This window comes from Natator depressus, chromosome 7 (assembly GCF_965152275.1).
Source record: "Natator depressus isolate rNatDep1 chromosome 7, rNatDep2.hap1, whole genome shotgun sequence".
In the NCBI taxonomy this organism is placed as follows: Eukaryota; Metazoa; Chordata; order Testudines; family Cheloniidae; genus Natator; species Natator depressus.
Window position 1 is genome coordinate 27700302 of NC_134240.1, and position 24412 is coordinate 27724713.

The window sequence follows — 24412 nt, forward strand, 5'->3', positions numbered from 1 at the left end:
TAAGTGATGATTATATCATTTTTAAATCTAACCTCTTTGCTAGGTAAGAAAAAATTTCAGAATATCTCAGCATGTAACCTTCATTAAGAATAAGTTTGAGTTTAGGTAAAGCTTATTTAAACTAGTACTGTATTACCATTTTACAGTCTATTATTCCACCTTCCCTGTAGAACACTCCCAATTTGAAAATGTTACAAATCGAAGCATTTTTAAAATCTGAAAGATAAATGGGTAAACCACGAAGTAGCACCATGGAGAGCAAAATGTTTGAATCGTAGAACCATAGAAGATTAGGGTTGGAAGAGACCTCAGGACGTCATCTAGTCCAACCCCCTGCTCAAAGCAGGACCAACCCCAACTAAATCATCCCAGCCAGGGCTTTGTCAAGCCAGGCCTTAAAAACCTCTAAGGATGGAGGTTCCAACACCTCCCTAGGTAACCCATTCCAGTGCTTCACCACCCTCCTAGTGAAATAGTTTTTTCCTAATATCCAACTTAGACCTCCAGCACTGCAATTTGAAACCATTGCTGCTTCTTCTGTCATCTGCCACCACTGAGAACAGCCTAGCTCCATCCTCTTTGGAACCCCCCTTCAGGTGGTTGAAGGCTGCTACCAAATCCCCCCTCACTCTTCTCTTCTGTAGACTAAATAATTCCAATTCCCTCAGCCTCGCCTCATAAATCATGTGCCCCAGCCCCCTAATCATTTTCGTTGCCCTCTGCTGGACTCTCTCCAATTTGTCCACATCCTTTCTGTAGTGGAGGGCCCAAAACTGGATGCAGTACTCCAGATGTGGCTTCACCAGTGCCAAATAGAGGGAAATAATCACTTCCCTCGATCTGCTGGCAATGCTCCTACTAATGCAGTCCAATATGCCGTTAGCCTTCTTGGCAACAAGGGCACACTGCTGACTCCTATCCAGCTTCTCATCCACTGTAATCCTCAGGTCCTTTTCTGCAGAACTGCCACTTAGCCAGTTGGTCCCCAGCCTGTAGCGGTGCATGGGATTCTTCGTTCCTAAGTGCAGGACTCTGCACCTGTCCTTGTTGAACCTCATCAGATTTCTTTTGGCCCAAGCCTCCAATTTGTCTAAGTCACTCTGGACCCTATACCTACCCTCCAGCGTATCTACATCTCCCCACAGCTTAGTGTCATCTGAAAATTGGCTGAGGGTGCAATCCATCCCATCATCCAGATCATTAATAAAGATGTTGAACAAAACCGGCCCCAGGACCGACCCCTGGGGCACTCCACTTGATACCAACTAGACATCAATCTGTTGATCACTACCCGTTGAGCCTGACAATCTAGCAAGCTTTCTATCCACCTTGTCATCCATTCATCCAATCCATACTTCTTTAACTTACTGGCAAGAATACTGTGGGAGACCATATCAAAAGCTTTGCTAAAGTCAAGGTATGTCACATCCACTGCTTTCCCCATATCCACAGAGCCAGTGGACAGTGTGTGCTGCAGATTATTGACTAGACCTTCCAAATTAGCAGAACTCAAATACTCATGCTCTGGGATTTTACACAGTTCTCTTACCACCTGAAGCACAAAGAAAAACTTGCTGCCTTCTTGGAGAAAAGGAGCATAATTATTGGAGCACAGCTCTTCCTAAAGTTGGCTGTCATTCTCCTAGAACCCGGCACACAGACTTCTCATGGACTGCTGGCCAGTTCCTCTAATTTGTCTGAAAAAAGCATGCCCCCCGCTAACTTGGTAAAATGTGTTGTAATGTAGATTGTGATAAAGGAGAGGAAAAATAAAAGAAATTGGATTTACCATTTTTAGGTATCTAAAAAAGCATGTGTATGTTTTAATGTTAGCTGTTATATGTACAAGAAAAATACCTTTGTCATCAAATCCCTTTCAATAGGTACATCACATTTCTCACACTCATAGAGAAGTATGGTATATTTGGTCCCAAGGCTACTTGTTGTAAAATTCACTTCCACTTCTGCCTCTGTTTTACATGCAGTTATATTTGGATTCCACAGACTTCCTGTGGGTTGTAAAAAATACAGTTTAAAATTCTTAATAACTGCCTACGTGCTGAAGGTTGTTCCCATTTGAATGTAGTGCTCATAAAAGGTGCCAGACTGACAGCCCAAGAGACTGGCTGCCTGTTTGGACAGCATGGGCAGTGGGAAAACAATTGCTCCACAGTGCCCTAATTCTGACCAGCGGAGACAACCTTTAGAAGTGAGAAAACAGGCTAAATTCCACACTTGTTGGCCTCTCTGCTGAAGTGCCCTACTGGGGGGAGAGGGGGGTGTGTCTCAGAGTGGCAAGTCAGAAGAGTGGTTGGTCAAAGTAGCTATGTTGCTGCTGAGTTCAGGCACTGATATTTTAAAATGAAAGTGGCAAGCATGTCCCGCATATTTAAGACTCAAACAAATTCACAAAGGCTTTTTAGCCTCCTCCCTACCAGATCCTGTATGGAATTCCTTTGCCTCATCACAGGTGCCTTTTGCAATCTGGGACCTGTCCAGTGGTAACTGGACTAACTCTACCATCTTATAAGCACATGCCAAATTAATCTCTTGATCCCACAATATATTAGATTAGGAAGTATGGAAATATCCTCTAATTTAGACTGTGCCTACTGCTACTTTAGGAATGTGCAGGATTCTCAAACTTCTGATTTCAGGGGAATTCAAATTTGGTACCAGAAGCAAGATTCAGATTTAGGTCTCTGCTTCCTATTTAACAGCAGCAGCATTCACTTCATCCTTCATAGCTGGGATTGCGGTTGGCACATGGTCAGATCTGATATCACACACAAGACACCAGATATCAGCATAATGCTATCACATTCTTTATTACAAAGAATGTCCAAAAGGATACAAGGAGGGCTGTTTGTCAAAACTACAGGGGACAAGATAGTTTGATTTCAATATTTGCACATTTACATGGGATTTTTTTTTATTTAATTAGTCTCAAAGGGCAGATAGTCCCTTATGGGCCTATTCAAGATTGGATAAATATAATCTTGTGAAGAGTTATGAGCAGTTTTCTTTCTTCTCGTTGACTGCATGTATATCCTGGCACTGAAATTGGCCCCAACGTGTTCATCCCCCCTTTTCAGTATTTTAAAGGCTTTATAAGGTAGAAAATAAATACCAAGATTGTCCATATTGCTACATTTGTGAAAATAAATCCAAAGATACATCTATTGCACTTACCCACTTCTATGCAACTTTTGCTGTATTTCATTACATTATCTTTACAACCTGTGGATTTAAATGGATTTTATATATTTTAGCAAATATATTATCTCTTTGCAGCTATATATTTTCATTGAAGCCTATCACGTGCGCATATGAAGTTATTTCTCACCAACAAACTGTAGATATCACAATTAGAGTTATTTGCATTCCTGGGCAGCTCCTATGAAATGAGCTCCACAAGCAGCATTCTCGTCTCCTCATTTAGTTCTCCCATTTTGGAAGTGTCACATCCTTCTCCCCTGTCTCAGGCACAAAAATGTGGGCAACTCTGCTCACGTATGCAGGTAACCACGCTACAGACACATGATTCTCTTCAGATAAAATCTTCTGGTGGCAATTTATGAACCCAAACAAAAAAAACTTGGCCTTTCTGATAACAGTCGAAGCCTCTTCACACGTAATACATGCATCTACCCCCACTAAGAAGGTTGGTCCCCCCACTACAGAAGGGATGTGGACAAATTGGAGAGAGTCCAGCAGAGGACAACGAAAATGGTTAGGGGGCTGGGACACATGACTTATGAGGAGAGGCTGAGGGAACTGGGATTATTTAGTCTGCAGAAGAGAAGAGTGAGGGGGAATTTGATAGCAGCCTTCAACTACTAAGCTAAGCTGTTCTCAGTGGTGGCAGATGACAGAACAAGAAGCAATGGTCTCAAGTTGCAGTGGGGGAGGTCTAGGTTGGATATTAGGAAAAACCATTTCACTGGGAGGGTGGGAAGCACTGGAATGGGTTACCTAGGGAGGTGGTGGAATCTCTATCCTTAGAGGTTTTTAAGGCCTGGCTTGACAAAGCCCTGGCTGGGATGATTTAGTTGGGGATTGGTCCTGCTTTGAGCAGGGGGTTGGACTAGATGACCTCCTGAGGTCTCTTCCAACCCTTATATTCTATGATTCTATGATATTACCACAGTTAAAAAAAAAGGCCCCTGAACTGCTTCCTCTGCTTTTTAATTATCTAATTCCCAGCAGTTAAAAATCTAAACAAGAAAATACAAGACAAGGCCATGCCTGCTTACAGTGATTTAAAAACAAAGTGAACATAGTGCTTTTTAAAGATGCTAAATTGACAGCCCTGGAAGAGGACAATCCTCTATCTGTCTACAGAACAAGTACAGCACAGGCAGCACCTTAACCCTGGTGGGGGGAGGTCCAAATCTAGATGTGAAGGTAGTGTGGATACCCATATAGCTTCCTGAGTGCCAAGATGGATGCCAGTTGTAGTATCACTTGTGATGGTGCTTGTTGTGGTATGGAAACCTTGTTCTCTCGGAAGAAATACTCATTTCACAGAGTCACCAAACAAGGATTGGTCACTCAGAATCACCTGAGCCATCTGGCCCCACTTTTTGAACACTTAGCCTATTACCAAGCTGCCTTATAATTTTAGAGAAAGCTTAATATTCTTGATTAGTTTATTAAGAACTAAAAGTGAGAATAAAGTTAGCCACAGGTGTGACATCATAAAAAAAAAAAATCTACAAAGCCGACAGTTTTCTGCCTTAAAAAACTGACTTTACCTGTTACTAGAAGTTAGAGAGAAAGAAAGTAGGAAGAGAAAGGAGAGCTTGGAAGGAAAAAGTAACTAAGGATGTGTTATCAAAGCTGAATTAATTATCTCTGCATCTGCATGTTTATTATGCAGTCTGTTTAAATATAAAAATACATTTGTTTTTGTTGATTCCTAGCTTTTCAAAACATCCTATACAATAAAGTCTGGAAATAATTTAGTATCATAAATGAGATTTTCATATGAACCAGGTTAAATAGAGACTGGTAAATTACCTGGTGAAGTTAACATGATGGATTTTGATGGAGAATCCTCATATATATTTGCTGGGGGAAGGTTGTAAGCACTGACAGAATAAGACATTTCTGGTTCTACAGGGAATCCAATGTAGTGGAACTGCCACTAAAACAAAACAATTAAAACAGCAGTTTTGAGGGCCAAATTCTTCTTTCAGTTATGCTTGGCAACTTCAGTGAACTCTGTGAGCTGTGCTGGTATAACTGAGAAGAGAATTTTCCTCTCAAATCATTAAATACTGAGAGAGATGTACATTGAAACAGTGAAAATATAATTTTAAGGTACATAGAATGTCTGAGATATACACTGCTGTGAAACTTGTTTGGTTCTTAAGATCCTGATACCAAAAATCATTCAGTAACTTTTCCAATATCAGTTTATGCCTGGTAGAATAACAAATTTCATTTCCAATCCTATATACTTGGAAAGAACTGTATTCAGAATAACACATCCAAATCCAGCTTTGAAAACCCAGGGTTTCTCTTCATCTTAGTAACAATTAAAAAACAACAACTAACATTTGAAAGATACCACAAAGCTAATCATCCCTGTCATTTTCATGCATTCACGGGAGCCAGATCAGGCATAGTTGGGGAGGTAGAAGTGCAGAAAGAAGGAGCAATGGCTTCACATCAAGCTGTCCTAGTTCCTCAGTCTTTTAGAAATTCACCACTGGTGTATCATGGGCTTGGGGTTCCACAAGATTGGAGAGGGCAGTTTGGGAGGAGGGCTGCCATCCAGGATACCATCCCCTACCCTCTGATCGTGAAATGAAAGATAATACTGAACGAGTCTGTATTATCTCATATTGGCTGCCCCTCTGTACTGTGAGCTCCAAAACACAGAGACAGCATGGGAGCAGAACTTATTGGGGAGACATGCTGCCACGGGAAAAGGCGCAGCTAGGTCCTCCACACAGCTTTTCCCTCTGCCAGTGTCTGAAAAAATGCAAGTTTGTACAGCGAAACCCGTTTTACTAAATTTTCTGAAGGAGTCCAATTCACAGCTCATTCTTTACCAGCCCTCTGTGCATTAACTGTGGCACAGAGGAATGATCTGGCCTTAATTTTTAAATGACACCTCCCTACTCTCTCCTCCCTAACAACAAATGACAAAATAATCACTTTTTTAAAAATGTTCTTACTCTTCTATTCCCAAGCATGGTTTGACTTTGAAACTTCTCTGTGTAATTGCACCGAACACACTCAAAATGTTCTCTAGTTCCTTTACTCATCACACAGATCTTTGTAGCTGTGAGTTCTTTGATGCTGGCTGGAAGTAAAGAAGAAAAAATGGTATTCATAGATATAAATATTTGCATAGATCTTTGCTGCTCATACATAATATAAATATTTGCATAGATCTTTGCTGCTCATACATAAAGAAATAAAATAAACCGTGTGCAGTATTAAACAGAGAAAACTATAGTGATACAATAGATCCTTGCATAAACTAATGAGAGCAATGATATTTTAAGGTTGTCATAATACTCTTAACCCTCTGGCTCTATTTACAGTATAAACCATGGTCTTAGCTATCACCATGTTTTTGTAATAACCAGTTGTTGCCAGACTCATCTGACCAAGTTAAAACAAACTTGACTAAGTTAAGTCCATAATGCATCTCTTTTCACAGCTCAGTCATATGTATACAGTACATCTATAACTACAACACTAACTTTTATGTGTAGCAGTGCACTCTGGGAAAATCTAGGCAGCTATCCCAGAGTGCCGTAGCAAGGTTAGAGCATCAGTAGCAATACGTGAGGTAATATGCTCTGGGATGTCCTTCCACCAAAAAGCTGTGAGGAAGGAAAAGTGGCCATACACATGTATTATTAGGTGGGTTCTCCATATACAGCAAAGAAACAATGTTATGAACTGGTTAAAGAAAAACAACTATAAACCAGCATAAGCCATTATGGCTAGGCTGGCATATGATTAGCTGCTGTGCTTACTAACTGTTTATTAACTATGTTGTGTGTGTATGATTAGAGCCAACTATGTCACTAACAAGTTACAAACTTAGTTAAAAGTTTGCTGCTGGAATATACCAGCTACATTCACCTCAGTGATGCATACAGCACTGTGAAATCAGTGAATACTTCACCCCCAGCCCCGAAGCTCATTCGTGAGATTTTCCCTCTACAAGGTTACAAAAAAGAGAGGTGGGGGGAGAGGGGGCTTAAAATGAAGCCTGGAGCCAGTTGAGTTTAAAAAAAACAATCTTTGATAGTGGCACATCAACTCCTACATTGACACTTATCACAACATATGTAGAGTTCTAGTGGTTTGTACTAAAAATGAAAAATGCTTAAAATATTGAGATTTTTTTGAGTACAAAGCAATGTCTGATTTCTAAAACTGTATTTCCATTACATTTGTACTAACATGACTATCCTTTGATTTGCATGCACATGTATGTGCTAGGAATTGCCATGACAAAGATCACAGTAACTATGATTAAATGTTAGAGCAGTGGTTTTCAAACTTCATTGTACCAAGGCCCTCTTCTGACAACAAAAATTACTACATGACTCCAGACCGGGGGCAGAGTCGGGGTGGAGCATGAGCCCTGCCACCCTGGCTGAAGCCCTTGGGCTTTGGCTTCAGCCCTGGGACCCCAGCAAGTCTAACGCTGGCCCTGGCAACCCCATTAAAATGGGGTTGCAACCCACTTTGGGGTCCCGACCCACAGTTTGAGAACCGCTCTGTTAGAGCAAACTGCACAATCCTCTGAACCCCCTGACCACATGATTCAGTTACTACTGTTAACAAAAGAAAAAATCATATGTGGGGGATGGGGAGAGTGGGAGGTAGAGAGGAATTGAAAAATGAACAAACAATGACTTTTAAGGTTGTGGTTTGTTGGCTAGAAAGCATGCCTGCAAGAGATTAACTGTAACTCAGGCCCTATGCTACCAGCACTCCCAGCTATCTTTGAGACACCACTGACTTCCTGAGGAAACTACAATCCATCGGTGATCTTCCTGAAAACACCATCCTGGCCACTATGGACGTAGAAGTCCTCTACACCAAAATTCCACACGAAGATGGACTACAAGCCGTCAGGAACAGTATCCCCGATAATGGCACGGCAAACCTGGTGGCTGAACTTTGTGACTTTGTCCTCACCCATAACTATTTCACATCTGGGGACAATGTATACCTTCAAATCAGCGGCACTGCTATGGGTACCCGCATGGCCCCACAGTATGCCAACATTTTTATGGCTGACTTAGAACAACGCTTCCTCAGCTCTCGTCCCCTAATGCCCCTACTCTACTTGTGCTACTTTGATGACATCTTCATCATCTGGACCCATGGAAAAGAAGCCCTTGAGGAATTCCACCATGATTTCAACAATTTCCATCCCACCATCAACCTCAGCCTGGACCAGTCCACACAAGAGATCCACTTCCTGGACACTATGGTGCTAATAAGCAATGGTCACATAAACACCACCCTATACCGGAAAACTACTGACCGCTACGCCTACCTACATGCCTCCAGCTTTTATCCAGACCACACCACACGATCCATTGTCTACAGCCAAGCTCTACGATACAACCGCATTTGCTCCAACCCCTCAGACAGAGACAAACACCTACAAGATCTCTATCAAGCGTTCTTACAACTACAATATCCACCTGCTGAAGTGAAGAAACAGATTGACAGAGCCAGAAGAGTACCCAGAAGCTACCTACTACAGGACAGGCCCAACAAAGAAAGTAACAGAACACCACTAGCCATCACCGTCAGCCCCCAACTAAAACCTCTCCAACGCTTCATCAAGGATCTACAACCTATCCTGAAGGAGGACCCATCACTCTCACAGATCTTGGGAGACAGGCCAGTCCTTGCTTACAGACAGCCCCCCAACCTGAAGCAAATACTCACCAGCAACCACACACCACACAACAGAACCACTAACCCAGGAACCTATCCTTGCAACAAAGCCCATTGCCAACTGAGTCCACATATCTATTCAGGGGACACCATCATAGGGCCTAATCACATCAGCCACACTATCAGAGGCTCATTCACCTGCACATCTACCAATGTGATATATGCCATCATGTGCCAGCAATGCCCCTCCACCAGGTACATTGGTCAAACTGGACAGTCTGTACGTAAAAGAATAAATGGACACAAATCAGACGTCAAGAATTATAACATTCAAAAACCAGTCAGAGAACACTTCAATCTCTTTGGTCACTTGATTACAGACCTAAAAGTGGCAATTCTTCAACAAAAAAACTTCAAAAACAGACTCCAACAAGATAGTGCTGAATTGGAATTAATTTGCAAACTGGATACAATTTACTTAGGCTTGAATAAAGACTGGTAGTGGATGGGTCATTACACAAAGTAAAACTATTTCCCCATGTTTATTCCGCCCGCCCCCGCTGTTCCGCAGTTCTTGTCAACTGTTGGAAATGGCCCACCTTGATTATCACTACAAAAGGTTCCCCCCCACCCCGTTCTCCTGCTGGTAATAGTTCACCTTACCTGATCACTCTCGTTACAGTGTGGATGGTAACACCCATTGTTTCATGTTCTCTGTGTATATAAATCTCCCCACTGTATTTTCCACTGAATGCATCCGATGAAGTGAGCTGTAGCTCACAAAAGCTTATGCTCAAATAAATTTGTTAGTGTCTAAGGTGCCACAAGTCCTCCTTTTCTTTTTGCGGACGCAGACTAACATGGCTGCTACTCTGAAACCTATAATTGATGGTCTCAATCCACTTCCCATTTGACAAGTGTCCCACATGAGAAAACTCACAGTCGTCAACAACTGACACCATGGTTAGTAGTGTCTATGGAGAAGCCAAGTGTCAAATAGGCCATGCAGACAGACTTGCTCTTAAAAGTGTTTCCTTCCATTCAAAACAGAGAAAAGATGGCAGGGCAGCATAAAGAAGCTTTCACTGCCACTATTCCTGTTGTGTGCTTGGAGGATATCGGTGTTCAGAGCTGTTAATGCAACATGCTTCACAAGCACTAAATTCAAAAGGAAATGTTATATTGTATAGTCTTATGTACTTGGATGTCACACCTACCATCCATGCTGAGGCTCCAGCTGATATTTATAAGATATGACCTGAAGTGTGTCTCCACTTCTGTTTCAATTAACTGGGCAGTGAGATTATGAAGATCGGCCGGTGTTAGATTGTGCCACTTTCTCAACTCATGAGCAGGACCTTGCAAAGATGAGTAGACATGAGTTAAAAGTAGAGCAGCTACCTAGTATTAAAACACTTTCCATATTGTCAATCAGTCTGTGAATTCTACTGGTATTTTTCACCTACTTATGAAAATAATCACTTTTTGTGTCTCAGAAACAAGAATTCACCATTAGGAAAACCACTCCTCTCCCATGCACCCAGCAGATTCTGTTTCTGACACTAACAGTTCATTTCAAAAACTCTGATTGTTTGTTCTTATGTAACTAAATGATACATTCTTTTCATGTGCTGAGAAACTTCAAATCAGATATATCTTATAAAGTCAGTCTGAGCATAAGTTTGGAAATCATGTACATTGACGACATTTGCAGTGTCTTTCCTGTATTAATAAGCACATTTAACCGCATTTAATGTAAACCAGGGTTGTTTTTTTTTTTACCAAGAAATAGAGCAATATCTAAAATATGGAGGTGGGAGGGGGGGAATGTCCTCCCAATGCCATCAACACAAATGAGATATCTCCAGGCTCTAAACTAGTACTGCTCCTGAGACAGTATTGTGAGCTGGGACAATGTAGCTGTACTCAGGGTCCCCTGTAAGAGATCAGAAATTCTGCAATGAATGAATAAAGATACAGAACTACCTTCTCTGCTGTGGTAGTGACTGAAACCACCCATACTATGTCAGTGTACCTGGCCAACAGTCAAGTGAGAGACAGTTTGGAAGGGAGTCAAGTACTTGATAGAGACTGAGAAAAGAGATGGAGAAAATCTATCCAACTGGAAACTGTCTCTTATCAGAGAGAGAAAGCTTTAAAAAAAAGAAAAGTCAACGCTAATAGCAAAGTGGCAGGAGCAAGGCTCCCCTTATCAGGCAGCGTGCCGTAGGGGTGTCACATTTGTATAATTTTTGGTGGTGCCCAAGCAGAGCCATCCCGTCCATAGGACGGACTGGGGCAACTGCCCTGGGCCCCATGCTTTGGGTGGCCCCGTGCTTCAGGGGGACACCAGGCCCCCTGCTACCCCCCCAGGCCGCCCTGGACCCCATGAAGCACAGGGCAGGGGTAGACACCACTGTGTTGCATGACGGACACTTGACAAAATTACCGGACTTAGTGATTTTTTTGGGGGGTGGGGGTTATTATGTCATTCAGTCATTCAACCCCTAAAAAAGCACAGAATTTTCCACACTGAAAAAAACCCAGTAACCTAGCTAATAATAAATAGTAATAATAATAATAATAATAAATTAAACTCACATAATTAAAAATGTGTGTATATTGAATATGAGATTATTACATGAGAAATGAAAATGAGCTTGCTTTGGGATTTTACAAGGCACTTATATCATTTAAACACATTTGGTACCCTGAGTAATGATAACACTTCTTGCAAATCACATAAATAAGGAACCCATGGTCCCCTTCCCTCACCCCATTGCAAAGGCACAGGGGTTATTGCTGGCTGCCCTAGGGTTGCAGAAAACCCTATGGGCAAAACATATGGAAAGAAGGGGATCAATTTATACAGAGGGCTGAAGGGGGACTCCCATCGTGCATTAATTAACACTTAATAAATACATCAAAATTAAATACATTACAGAGATAAGAACCTGTAATGATAGACTTTACTTCATGAGAAGCTCCAGAGAAAGCAATGGTAGGGTGAATCCTAGGGAGACCAAAGGGGCTGGTAGAGGGAGCAGACAGAAAACAAGGGTAGAAGCAGAGTCGCTGCAGGATTGACCCAATCTTGTGCCTCTCCCCTGTGGGTGAAAACACTGATCACGATCACTATAGGAGGGAACAATAGAATAGAATACCCAGAAGAATGAATGACTTGAGGACAATTTCCTGAAGGGACCCTTACCCTTCCAGGGGTTTTCTAGCTCCAACAACATTTACGTTTCTATATAAGGTAGTTTGGCACACAGAAATAAAAATCTGCACATCTTCAATGTGTTTTTGGGCCAATGGAAAAACCGGGTACAATAAATGACTTTGAAAATTGCCTATGAAACTGAGTTAACAAAATAAATGAGCTTATGAACAACCAGAAAATAGACTTCTCAAGTGAAAAACTATAAATGGACTTCTTTGTAAAGAAATCGTAAGTTTCCTTACACGAAAAGCCACAAACTGCCTGGAAAGGACAATTAGATTGAATTACTTAGATTCATAGATATTTAGGTCAGAAGGGACCACTTGCTTCTGTGAAATTAAATACCCAGAGAATTGCTGTGCCTGTGATGATGACTGGGGCTTGCTCATCTGTGGCTCCCCCTCCCCCTGCTGTGGAGACATGGTCAGGCAGGCTGCCTCAGGTGCAGCTCCCATTAGCCGTGGTGGCCAACGGGTTGGGAGCCTCCCGGCCAATGAGCTTGGGAGGGGAAGACTGTAGTGAGCAGGGGAGGCAGGGGGGAGGGGAGCTGTCTCTGGAGGCACAACGGGGGGGCTCTCTGGAGAGGGGGTGATGGGGGCACAGGGGCAGGTGGGGGAGTCTTTCGGGGGGGCAAAGGGTTGTGTGGGTCTCTGTGGGGTGGGGGGGAGTGATGGACGGAGCCAGCTGCAGCCCGGGTCTGGTCTGCGGCGGGGGGAGGGTTGCTATAGCCCCCCCAAGGAAGCCACCTCAGTACTTAATGCCAGCCCCGGGGTGCCCATCACTGCTCCTCCCCTGCCCCATCTGTCTGTCCCCACAGCTGTGTGTGCCTGTCCCTTTCTGGGCTGGGAGCTGGCTCAGCAACTCTCCGCAGCACGCAGGGACGTGGGGGTAGGGGGGCTGGCTGTCCCCGGGGTGAGAGTGCCCCCCGTTGCCAAGCCAGGGCGCGGGGCCCCCCAAAGCACGGGGCCTGGGGCCCAAACATTGGTGGAGCCGGGCCCACCTTCATGAATATTGATGGTGCAGGGGCACCACGCCCATATTACTCGCTTCCTAAACCTGAATAATCACAGATTAGCTATTTTTAATTAGGTACCTCTTTTAACAGTGTAAAGAGATCCATTTTATTTATACATACCAGTTTCAAAGCCACAGTTAATAGACTGTAAGAAAGAAAACAGCATTAAAATAAAACAAACTAAAAGAAGACAGATCTACTCTAAAGATAGAAATTCCCTATACTTTTAACATATTAAAATCCCAACTTTAAAGAGACAGCATTAACTTGAAACAAAATCATACTTCTCCCTGAAAATTATGTACATACTATAGTTACAAGCACTGTCTAAAATTTCTAACACTGAAATAAATTAGAGAATAAAATTATTGCTCTTTTTAAAACACAGGTTGCTTTACTTTAAATAAAAATATCCTGCCAGAAGTATAATCAGTTTAACAGTTTCCCTTGAAGGCTGGTCAACTTCTCCTTGCTGCAAAGACTCAAATATCAACAGAGGAGAAGAAAAATCCATATATGATATTTAAAGATTAATTTTTAAAATTCGTGACATACTATGTAATGTATGGTTTCAGAGTAGCAGCCGTGTTCGTCTGTATTCGCAAGAAGAAAAGGAGTACTTGTGGCACCTTAGAGACTAACAAATTTATTTGAGCATAAGCTTTCATGAGCTACAGCTCACTTCATCGGATGCATTCAGTGGAAAATACAGTGGGGAGATTTATATACATAGAGAACATGAAGCAATGGGTATTACCATACACACTGTATGTATTTCCTTCAGAAAATGACAGAAGTGCACCTTTAGGTCGTTGTTTCAATCATTTCTACAAGATTCTAACTCTATAAATATGCTGCTCTGTGTTTGCTAGTTTGCAGAATGAGGATGGACTGATGTAAAAAGCAACATAGCCTTCTTACTTTTTTTCTTTTTCATTCTGCATTTTACATGTCCTTTTCATAGCAAAGTTGTAGTGCACAATGACATTTTGTGACTAATGACACTTGGACATGACAGACTATCTTCCAGTTTAACAGCACGGACCCAGAAGAGAAGATCCTAAGACTGTGAAATGTTGCCTGCTAGCAAAATGTTTTCACTTCACATTGACATCTTTTAACATGGGGTTGAATGGCATCTAAGCACTGTGCAACAGAGCATCAGAGTCCGAATGAAAACACAACCAACCCACATAAAGCCAGCCAGAACCAAAGAACCTGCCACCTATTTATCTAGCAGAATTTAGGGGATGGTGAGGCCTAAAATTATCTGGAGCCACGTTTTTGAGGTACTGTTGTGCCTGGATGTCTAGGGATTTTGGTGCAATAGGAGCAGCTATTGTAAAAAAAGATATTGGAAGGGATATAAATCCTCATGCTTTGGAGTTTAAACCAATCTTTATGAGGCTGTGGGTTAGGATGAGACCTTCATAGTAGGTATATTATCCAACATCTGTCTACTGCTAGGTTTCTTTCACCTGACTGAAACGTCTGATGCTGACCATTTTTGGAGATAGGATACTGGTTTTTTTTTTTTGCGGGGGGGAACGACTTGACAGTCAGAAGTTACTGAGCAGGAGCACAGCCTGCTCTCATGCCTGTCATACACATATTATACCCTCTCTTTGATAATTCTGCCTCCTCTACCTTCCTTATGACTATCAACAAAAAAACAAAAACAAAAACGAGGAGTACTAGTGTCACCTTACAGACTAACAAATTTATTTGGACATAAGCTTTCATGGGCTTATGCCCAATAAATTTGTTAGTCTCTAAGGTGCCACAAATACTCCTCGGGGTTTTTTTTTTGCTGATACGGACTAACACCGCTACCACTCTGAAACCTATCAACAGGCATTCTTGGGAAAGCAAATGACAACTCCCCCACTAACCCCCATTAATTTAGGGAAACAAATATACTGACTAATAGGGGCTGGAAGCAGACTCTGCAGATTTAAAGCAGTGTCCCACTCAAACAGGGAGGACGGTTACACAGCTGTCACCACCCACTCTGTGACATCCATCCCTTTCTAGTGCACAAAGAATCAGCCACCTTTTGCACAGATTGGAGTGAAAAGCTCTTCAACTCCATTTGATGGGAATGGGTAGAAGCGGAAGAGGGGTGGGTTATCCTCCCTCCTTGTATCTTACCGGCCAGCCTTGTCCCCAGGAACCACAGCTACTGAGCAGCAAGCTCAGCAGGACACTGGCTGCTAGAGTCATCTCCACTTGCAGGAGCAATGCACCTTGGCTGAGATTCCCCTCTGCTCTTCCTGGGACTCTCTCTACTCACTACAAATCACTGAAAGCCTAAGCTCGGTATCAAGGGTGTAGAGGCCCCTCCACCTCCCTCACAGCCAATGTATTACTCAAAGCCTTTCCCCTCCCACTCCCCCAGATTTGGCCTGTCAGCGAGTCTGAAAACACCGCAGTACAAATCAACCCCTAAAGAGCTTTGGCTCAAAGCCAATACATAAACAGAAGAAGGAATACACTCACTGTAACTAAGAGAAGTCACTTTTACAACACACAAGGAGTAGCAAAAACAAGGCTCAGAGTAAAACCTGACATCCCCCTCCTGGACTCTTTCTGCTGTGCCTAGCTAAGCTGCAAGATCCCTCCCATTCTGGGGAAGCCTATACAATAGCTGAGGTCATGTAATTAATAAAACAGAATATCTTGCTATATTTTCAGCTTTAACTCTTTGCATGCCTTGTTTTCTGGATTTTAGAGCTGCTCACCATGGACAACAGTGAAGTGGAGTGCTCAGCAACAAAGAGTGATCAAGTCCTAGGACTGAATCCATCCCTGGTGTTACAGGGAAAGAATGGGCTGGTACTCGGTGTTGCTTTTTTGTGAGGCATAAAGAATATGTTTTTTCCCCTCCCTGTTCTTTATGTTAGAAAGTCAGGTCCTGTCTGTGTGATGGGCACTAACATCTGGAGAACTAACACAATAGTGACATCACAGGAACCAAGACACTGAAACTGACCAATTGAGTGGGGAAGGATTTTTAAGTCTGGCTGCTTGAAAGCTATAGTTTTTGTTAACCCATATTTAACTATAATAACCAACAACCATTTTGGAGCAAGGATGCCTCTGCCCACCTCTTCAGTTTGGTTTTAGAGCCCACAGTAAAGTTTCTAAAACATTTAGAAGGTCCTCCATCAAATCAGGGAAGATCAGACTTGACATTCTTAAGGTAAAAGAACATGCTGAGAAAAAAATAATCCCAAAAGAAAAAAGTGCCAAACTTGGTTTAATTGCAAGTATAGACAAGGACAAACTGTTCAGCATAATTTCAGAAACATACAGGTCTGGGCATGTGGTATACAAACATACAATTCTGATTTATAGACAAATATACTGTGGCAACTTTATCATCTCAGGTCTGTAGATTTTGGTAATCACATGAGGACTGAGTACCACTCTACACACACTTTAGGAGTAGCTATATTGCTGTAAGTGGCCTCAATGATCTATGTATAGGTGGAACGAAAACATTAGCTAGTTGGCTCTTTGGTCTGTTCTTTCTAAATTACGTAGCAAGAGTAATTTAAAAACAAATATCTTTAGAACATTTTTCAACAATTTGAAAGCCAACAAATTTAACACTGATCAAAGATTTACTTTTAACACAAGATACCATTGTGGCCAGTAACTTAGCAGGATTCAAAAAAGGATTAAAGATTTTATATGGAAAATATCCACATTTACATTGGATAGAATAAAATAATGAAATGGGTAGAAAATTTATTGTTTCTGTGCATACACTAGCTGACAGAGCTTCTGAAGAAACGGAACAGGTTATTCCAATACACCTTCCTTCACCTTCTTTTGAATCAAACAGCAACCATTGTCAGTATCCTGGCCTAGTTGATTACTAGTTGATCTGATTTGGTAAAGCAATTCCTATGTCCTATGTTCCTAACTTACAGGAATGTTAAGGTAGGTTATACATTTGAGGGTAGACTGCTTAACAATATTTTAAATACATGAAAGAAAAAAAATCAGTACAAAACATGCTTTTTAATAACTTTGAGTAGTCATCTTTTGAATAGGCCATAATGGTCTCAAGTCAATAGCATTGTTGCCCCTGGGGTTTGAGCAGTTAGCCAATATTCAGAGCCATGCTGGGCTGTTTCTGTTAGCAGGATAAATTGATTACACCAATCAAGTATTTCTTTGGTGCAGTCCTGTTTTACAAAGAATTTACACAACGTTCTGTTTCTCTGAACAGTCATTTGTGTATGCAGAATGTGCCCAGCCATTTAATGGCGTCATCATCAGCCAGGTGGAGAGCCAGTAGCCCGCTGTCGAAATAAATAAGTCGGCCCTGGACACTGTCTGAAGTTGACCACAGCTGCATTGCGAGTCATTAGAAAGCCCCCATTTAAAGAGACTAGCTGCACAGTTGCCCTGTCCTGTTCAAACTGATTCAGAGATGAACACAGGTGGCTTGGCAGATCAAAACCAGGTAGACAGATGATGGGTCAGTGATGAGAGAGTGATTAATGACTGTCATCACTGACCACTTGTTGCACCAAGCAGATTCCACCATCATGTCCTTTTTTGATGGCCGCTGCACATTGAGTGGATGTTTTCAGAGAACTATCCACAATGACTCCAAGATCTCTTTCTTGAGTGGGAACAGCTAATTAAACCCCACCATTTTATATGTATAGTTGGGATTATGTTTTCCAATGTGCATTACTTTGCATTTATCAACACTGAATTTCATCTGCTATTTTGTTGCCCAGTCACCCAGTTTTGTGAAAGTCTTTTGTAACTCTTCGCAGTCTGCTTGGGACTTAGCTATCTTGAATAGTTTAGTACCATCAGCAAATTTTGCCACCTCACTGTTTACCCTTTTTTTCAGATCATTTATGAATATGCTGAATAGGACTGGTCCCCGTACAAACCCCTGAGGGACACCACAATTTACCGCTCTCCATTCTGAAAACTGACCATTTATTCCTACCCGTTGTTTCCTGTCTTTTAAGCAGTTACCAATCCATGAGAGGACCTTCCCTCTTATCCCATGACAGCTTACTTTGCTTAAGAGCCTTTGGTGAGGGACCCTGTCAAAGACTTTCTGAAAATCTAGGTACACTATATCCACTGGATCCCCCTTGTCCACATGTTTTTTGACCCCTTCAAAGAATTCTAGTAGATTGGTGAGGCATGATTTCCCTTCACAAAAACCGTGTTGACTTTTCCCCCAACAAATCATGTTCATCTATGTGTCTGACAATTTTATTCTTTACTATAGTTTCAACCAGTTTGCCTTGTACTGAAGTCAGTTGCACCGACCTGTAATTGCTGGTATCATCTCTGGAGCCCTTTTTAAAAATTGGTGTCACATTAGCTATTCTCCAGTCATTTGGTACTGAAGCTGATTTAAATGATAGGTTACAAACTACAGTTAGCAGTTCTTCAATTTCACATTTGAGTTCCTTTAGAACTCTTGGGTGAGTACCATCTAGTCCTGGTGACTTATTACTGTTTAGTTTATCAATTTGTTCTAAAACCTCCTCTAAAAACACCTCAATCTGCGACAGTTCCTCAGATTTGTCACCTAAAAAGAATGGCTCAGGTTTGGGAATTTCTCTCATCCTCAGCCATGAAGACTGATGCAATGAATTCATTTAGTTTCTCCGCAATGGCCTTATTGTCACTGAGTGCTCCTTTAGCATCTCGATCGGCCAGTGGCCCCACTGGTTGTTTAGCAGGCTTCCTGCCTCTGAGGTACTTAAAAAAAAAAGCTATTACTTTTTTACACTTCATTTGCCAGAGTTTATGCTGCTGTCTATTTTCCTCACCAGGATTTAACTTCCACTTTTTAAAGGATGCCTTTGTGTCTTCACTGCTTGTTTTATTTTGTTGTTTAGCCATGGAGGCATTTTTTTGGTTCTCTTACTATGTTTTTTAATTTGGGGTATACATTACCCCACTGCTGGGCAGTGGCTTCCATTGTTTAAGGTATCACTTTGGGCCATTTAATAACTCCCTCATTTAGTGTGAATGAAACGTGGCTACCATGCCCCTCAACTTCAAAGAGGCCTATGATTACCCATAGCTCAAAGACACACTTGCTGGCAGCCAGCAACACGCTCCAGCAAAAGAGTACAGTGTGAATTACATAATAACTCAGCAGATTTTATGCTCAAATTTCTTCCCTTCAGTTGAGGTAAGTAAGTATCCAAGAGAAACTGGACTAGAAGAAATAGACACTTATTTAATACTGGATATTATGTTCAGTGTTAGAATGTTTTATCTGTATCTTTGGCTTATTTATAGTTACTCCTATGTTTGTGAAAGTTTAGCAAGAAGTCTCTCTGCAATGTGACCCCATATTAGCTTGGGAAGGCACTGTGGTCCAATAAGAGTTAGCATTCTTTTCTTCCTCTTTTGCATGGGAAGTTTATAAAAGACTCTTTTGTGTGAATGTGGGAGCGTGGGGGAAGGGAGAGTGTGACTCAGAGTATGCTACAGACAGATGCTGGAAAATAAGTTTTCTACTAGTAAGTGAAAAAGGCTGTGTGAATGAAATGGAAACCCTGCCAAGAAGAGAGTTTGTTCCCCCTGGTTTCAGGAGAAGTTCCACTACAAAACCTAAAAGGAGGCAGTCCTGGTTAAGTGAGTTTGTTACATTCTGCAAGCATTTTAAGAGTTGTAGAAGTAGTCCTAAATATGACTGCCTTTTCAATGCAAAACAAGAGAAGCTTTTTTGAGGGATAAACTATATGATAACATTGCGAGTAAGTATTAATCCTTTGTAAGAATGTATGCTACTTCTATAAATCCATGAGGGACCCTCACTTGTGGAGAGTCTACTAGACTTGACTGTGCTATGCAGATTAAATAAATTATTGTTAAAGGTGACCTGCAAAATTTGAAATTTTATTTGCTCCTTTACGACGTATAATAAAAGTTTTTGTAAAGTTTCTTTTCCTGCTTGTTTTTTTATGTTAGAAATATCAGAAAGATCAAGTCTTATCTAACTTTCTTCCCCCTAGTTGACTCATTAGGTAACTAAAAAACCTATTTGCTGACCTCAACTGAAGGGACAAAGGTGTGAGAATCTTTATCAGAGCTTTTCTTTCAAGTCTTTTTCAGGACTTTAAGTTAAATAGTATAACAGTCAGCCTGACATTTCCTTCCCCTAACAATTGTTCAAATTTTAATTTTGTCTTTTGCATGTCATCCTCTTGCTAATCTTCAGGTATCTGTCCATGCCTCCAGCAAAAATAGGGCACACAAAGTGAAAAAATTCTAATGTAAAAAGACAAACAAAAAAAAGCTTTAAAAAACCTTTGGGAAAAGCCCTGGCATTTGTATTTTATTTTTATTTATTTTACCTGTATAATACCTCTGTAATGTCTTTTCTTGTTGTACTTAATATTTTTAATAAAAAAAGAATGAACCAAACTCACACTTCGTAGTAAATTTTTAGAATATGCCTTTCAGACCTGATTGTGGAATTTCATAACTGCTCAATATCAGTCTAACATCAGTCAGCCTATTGTGACATTACAGTCCATTATGCTTTTGCTCCATAATCATGGCAATCAACTATTAATAATTCAGTCTACTTATCCTTGTGTTGCCAGAATATGTCAGTGCTTATGAGATAAGTTACTTATTGTTCAACTCACCAACTCATGATGTCCTGCAGAATCAGGATAATAGGGTCTGTTCTGCAGGGGCTATACATAAACAACTCTCACTACCATCAATAGCTATTATTCATTTGTTGTAATGGAAAATTAGAACCAAGTGTACTCTGAGAGAGGTACAGAGGTGGCATAAATTGACATAGCTATATTGAAGTCAATGGAGTCACAAGTTCTGGCCCTGAACTTTCTTACCAAATGTTAATGGAAAACATTAATGCACATACACAGCAGGAGTCTGTATTTCTAAAGGAAATACTTGGTAGGTTTTTTTTTTCAGAACCATAAAAGTAGTTCATCAACAAAAAGAAACTAATCACCTATAACAGTCCATTAAAAATAAAAATATCACTGAACAGAAAGCATATTCATCTTGGTCTATGTCAAAAAAGGAATGTTCCACCCATTTCTCATTAGTTTCAACAGAACAGAAACATCTGACTGAATCATCAGTGGCTTATTCCCTGCTCTTACTATAAATGGTCAGCTTTACATTCTCACCATCACCAGTCATAGCTGTTATTTTCAATTACTGTAGAACTGAAGACTATCAACCTCACAGTGATCAGGAATGTATTTCTTTTACAATACACTTGACATTTTTAGAGCACATTTTAAAAATTATTTTTCTGGCATTGCTTAAAACTAAGCCTCCCCTTAGATTTTTCCCTCATCTTCATCAGTGGCCAAAGTGAGGAATTAGTTTATATAATACATTCAGGTCCTGATTTTCTTTTCATATGGGAGTAAAATCAGGGGTAACTCCACTGAAGTCAACTCAGTTATACCATTATAAAACCCATGTATGAGAAAAACCAGCCCCTCCATCTCCACTGCTGAGAAATAAACAGTGTTCATATCTTTTATGTGACAGCAGATCACCCAACCACCATGATACAAAATCTGCTAACATTTATGACTACTAGGTCATGCGGACTGGGCTGCAGGGGAGTGGAGAGGGAAAACCGAGAAGTCTGCTGCTTGCCAGGAGCTAGGATTCACGATGTGATGGAGAGACTGCCGAGAATCATCAAGCCCTCGGATTGCTACCCCTTCCTGCTTCTCCACATGGGCACCAATGATACTGCCAAGAATGACCTTGAGCGGATCACTGCAGACTACGTGGCTCTGGGAAGAAGGATAAAGGAGTTTGAAGTGCAAGTGGTGTTCTTGTCCATCCTCCCCGTGGAAGGAAAAGGCCTGGGTAGAGACCATCGAATTGTGGAAGTCAACGAATGGCTACGCAGGTGGTGTCGGAGAGAAGGCTTTGGATTCTTTGACCACAGGATGGTGTTCCAAGAAGGAGGAGTGCTAGGCAGAGACGGGCTCCACCTAATGAAGAGAGGGAAGAGCATCTTCGCAAGCAGGCTGGCTAACCTAGTGAGGAGAGCTTTAAACTAGGTTCACCGGGGGAAGGAGACCAAAGCCCTGAATTAAGTGGGGAAGTGGGATACCGGGAGGAAGCACGAGCAGGAGCGTGCGAGAGGGGAGGGCTCCTGCCTCATACTGAGAAAGAGGGACGATCAGCAAGTTATCTCAAGTGCCTATACACAAATGCAAGAAGCCTGAGAAACAAGCAGGGAGAACTGGAAGTCCTGGCACAGTCAAGGAATTATGATGTGATTGAAATAACACAGACTTGGTGGGATAACTCACATGACTGGAGTATTGTCATGGATGGATATAAACTGTTCAGGAAGGACAGGCAGGGCAGAAAAGGTGGGGGAGTTGCACTATATGTAAGGGAGCAGTATGACTGCTCAGAGCTCAAGTATGAAACTGCAGAAAAACCTGAGAGTCTCTGGATTAAGTTTAGAAGTGTGAACAACAAGGGTGATGTCGTGGTGGGAGTCTGCTATAGACCACCGGACCAGGGGGATGAGGTGGATGAGGCTTTCTTCCGGCAACTCACGGAAGTTACTAGATCGCAGGCCCTGGTTCTCATGGGAGACTTCAATCACCCTGATATCTGCTGGGAGAGCAAAACAGCGGTGCACAGACAATACAGGAAGTTTTTGGAAAGTGTAGGGAATAATTTCCTGGTGCAAGTGCTGGAGGAACCAGCTAGAGGCAGAGCTCTTCCTGACCTGCTGCTCACAAACCGGGAAGAATTAGTGGGGGAAGCAAAAGTGGATGGGAACCTGGAAGGCAGTAGCCATGAGATGGTCCAGTTCAGGATCCTGACACAGGGAAGAAAGGAGAGCAGCAGAATACAGACCCTGGACTTCAGAAAAGCAGACTTTGACTCCCTTAGGGAACTGATGGGCAGGATCCCCTGGGAGAATAACATGAGGGGGAAAGGAGTCCAGGAGAGTTGGCTGTATGTTAAAGAATCCTTACTGAGGTTACAGGGACAAACCATCCTGATGTGTAGAAAAAATAGTAAATATGGCAGGCAACCAGCTTGGCTTCACAGTGAAATCCTTGCTGATCTTAAACACAAAAAGGAAGCTTACAAGAAGTGGAAGATTGGACAAATGACCAGGGAAGAGTATAAAAATATTGCTCAGGCATGCAGGAGTAAAATCAGGAAGGCCAAATCACACCTGGAGTTGCAGCTAGCAAGAGATGTTAAGAGTAACAAGAAGGGTTTCTTCAGGTATGTTAGCAACAAGAAGAAAGTCAAGGGAACTGTGGGCCCCTTACTGAATGAGGGAGGCAACCTAGTGACAGAGGATGTGGAAAAAGCTAATGTACTCAATGCTTTTTTTTGCCTCTGTCTTCTCGAACAAGGTCAGCTCCCAGACTACTGCACTGGGCAGCACAGCATGGGGAGGAGGTGACCACTTCTTTCTCCACAGAGGGCTGGTTCGGGACTATTTAGAAAAGCTGGACGAGCACAAGTTAATGGGGCCAGATGTGCTGCATCCGAGAGTGCTAAAGGAGTTGGCGGATGTGATTGCAGAGTCATTGGCCATTACCTTTGAAAACTCATGGTGATCGGGGGAAGTCCCGGACGACTAGAAAAAGTCTAATGTAGTGCCCATCTTTAAAAAAGGGAAGGAGGAGGATCCTGGGAACTACAGGCCAGTCAGCCTCCCCTCAGTCCCTGGAAAAATCATGGAGCAGATCCTCAAGGAATCAATTCTGAAGCACTTAGAGGAGAGGAAAGTGATCAGGAACAGTCAGCATGGATTCACCAAGGGCAAGTCATGCCTGACTCATCTAATTGCCTTCTATGACGAGATAACTGGCTCTGTGGATGAGGGGAAAGCAGTGGACGTGTTGTTCCTTGATTTTAGCAAAGCTTTTGACACAGTCTCCCACAGTATTCTTGCCAGCAAGTTAAAGAAGTATGGGCTGGATGAATGGACTATAAGGTGGATAGAGAGTTGGCTAGATTGTCGGGCTCAACGGGTAGTGATCAATGGCTCCATGTCTAGTTGGCAGCTGGTATCAAGTGGAGTGCCCCAAAGGTTGGTCCTCAGGCTGGTTTTGTTCAATATCTTCATAAATGATCTGGAGGACGGTGTGGATTGCACCCTTAGCAAGTTTGCAGATGACATAAAACTGGGAGGAGAGGTTGATTTGCTGGAGGGTAGGGATAGGATACAGAGAGACCTAGACAAATTAGAGGATTGGGCCAAAAGAAATCTGATGAGGTTC

General features: G+C 42.0%; 1 protein-coding gene across 3 annotated transcripts in view; it reads right to left on the reverse strand.

Moving 5' to 3' along the window:
- IL17RB (interleukin 17 receptor B) overlaps nt 1–24412 on the reverse strand; it is a 37420-nt gene that overhangs the window by 7254 nt on the left and 5754 nt on the right. For 2 of the 3 annotated variants that reach the window (XM_074957784.1, XM_074957783.1), the window contains 4 exons: nt 6189–6316; nt 5023–5149; nt 3193–3240; nt 1858–2009 (listed from right to left, as the gene is read on the reverse strand). In XM_074957784.1, the coding sequence (XP_074813885.1) occupies nt 1858–2009; nt 3193–3240; nt 5023–5149; nt 6189–6278 (417 nt within the window). In that variant the 5' untranslated portion in view covers nt 6279–6316. Of the gene's footprint in view, nt 1–1857; nt 2010–3192; nt 3241–5022; nt 5150–6188; nt 6317–10109; nt 10251–13250; nt 13276–15281; nt 15429–24412 lie in introns of those variants that run through there. The other variant, XM_074957782.1, reaches the window with a different exon arrangement.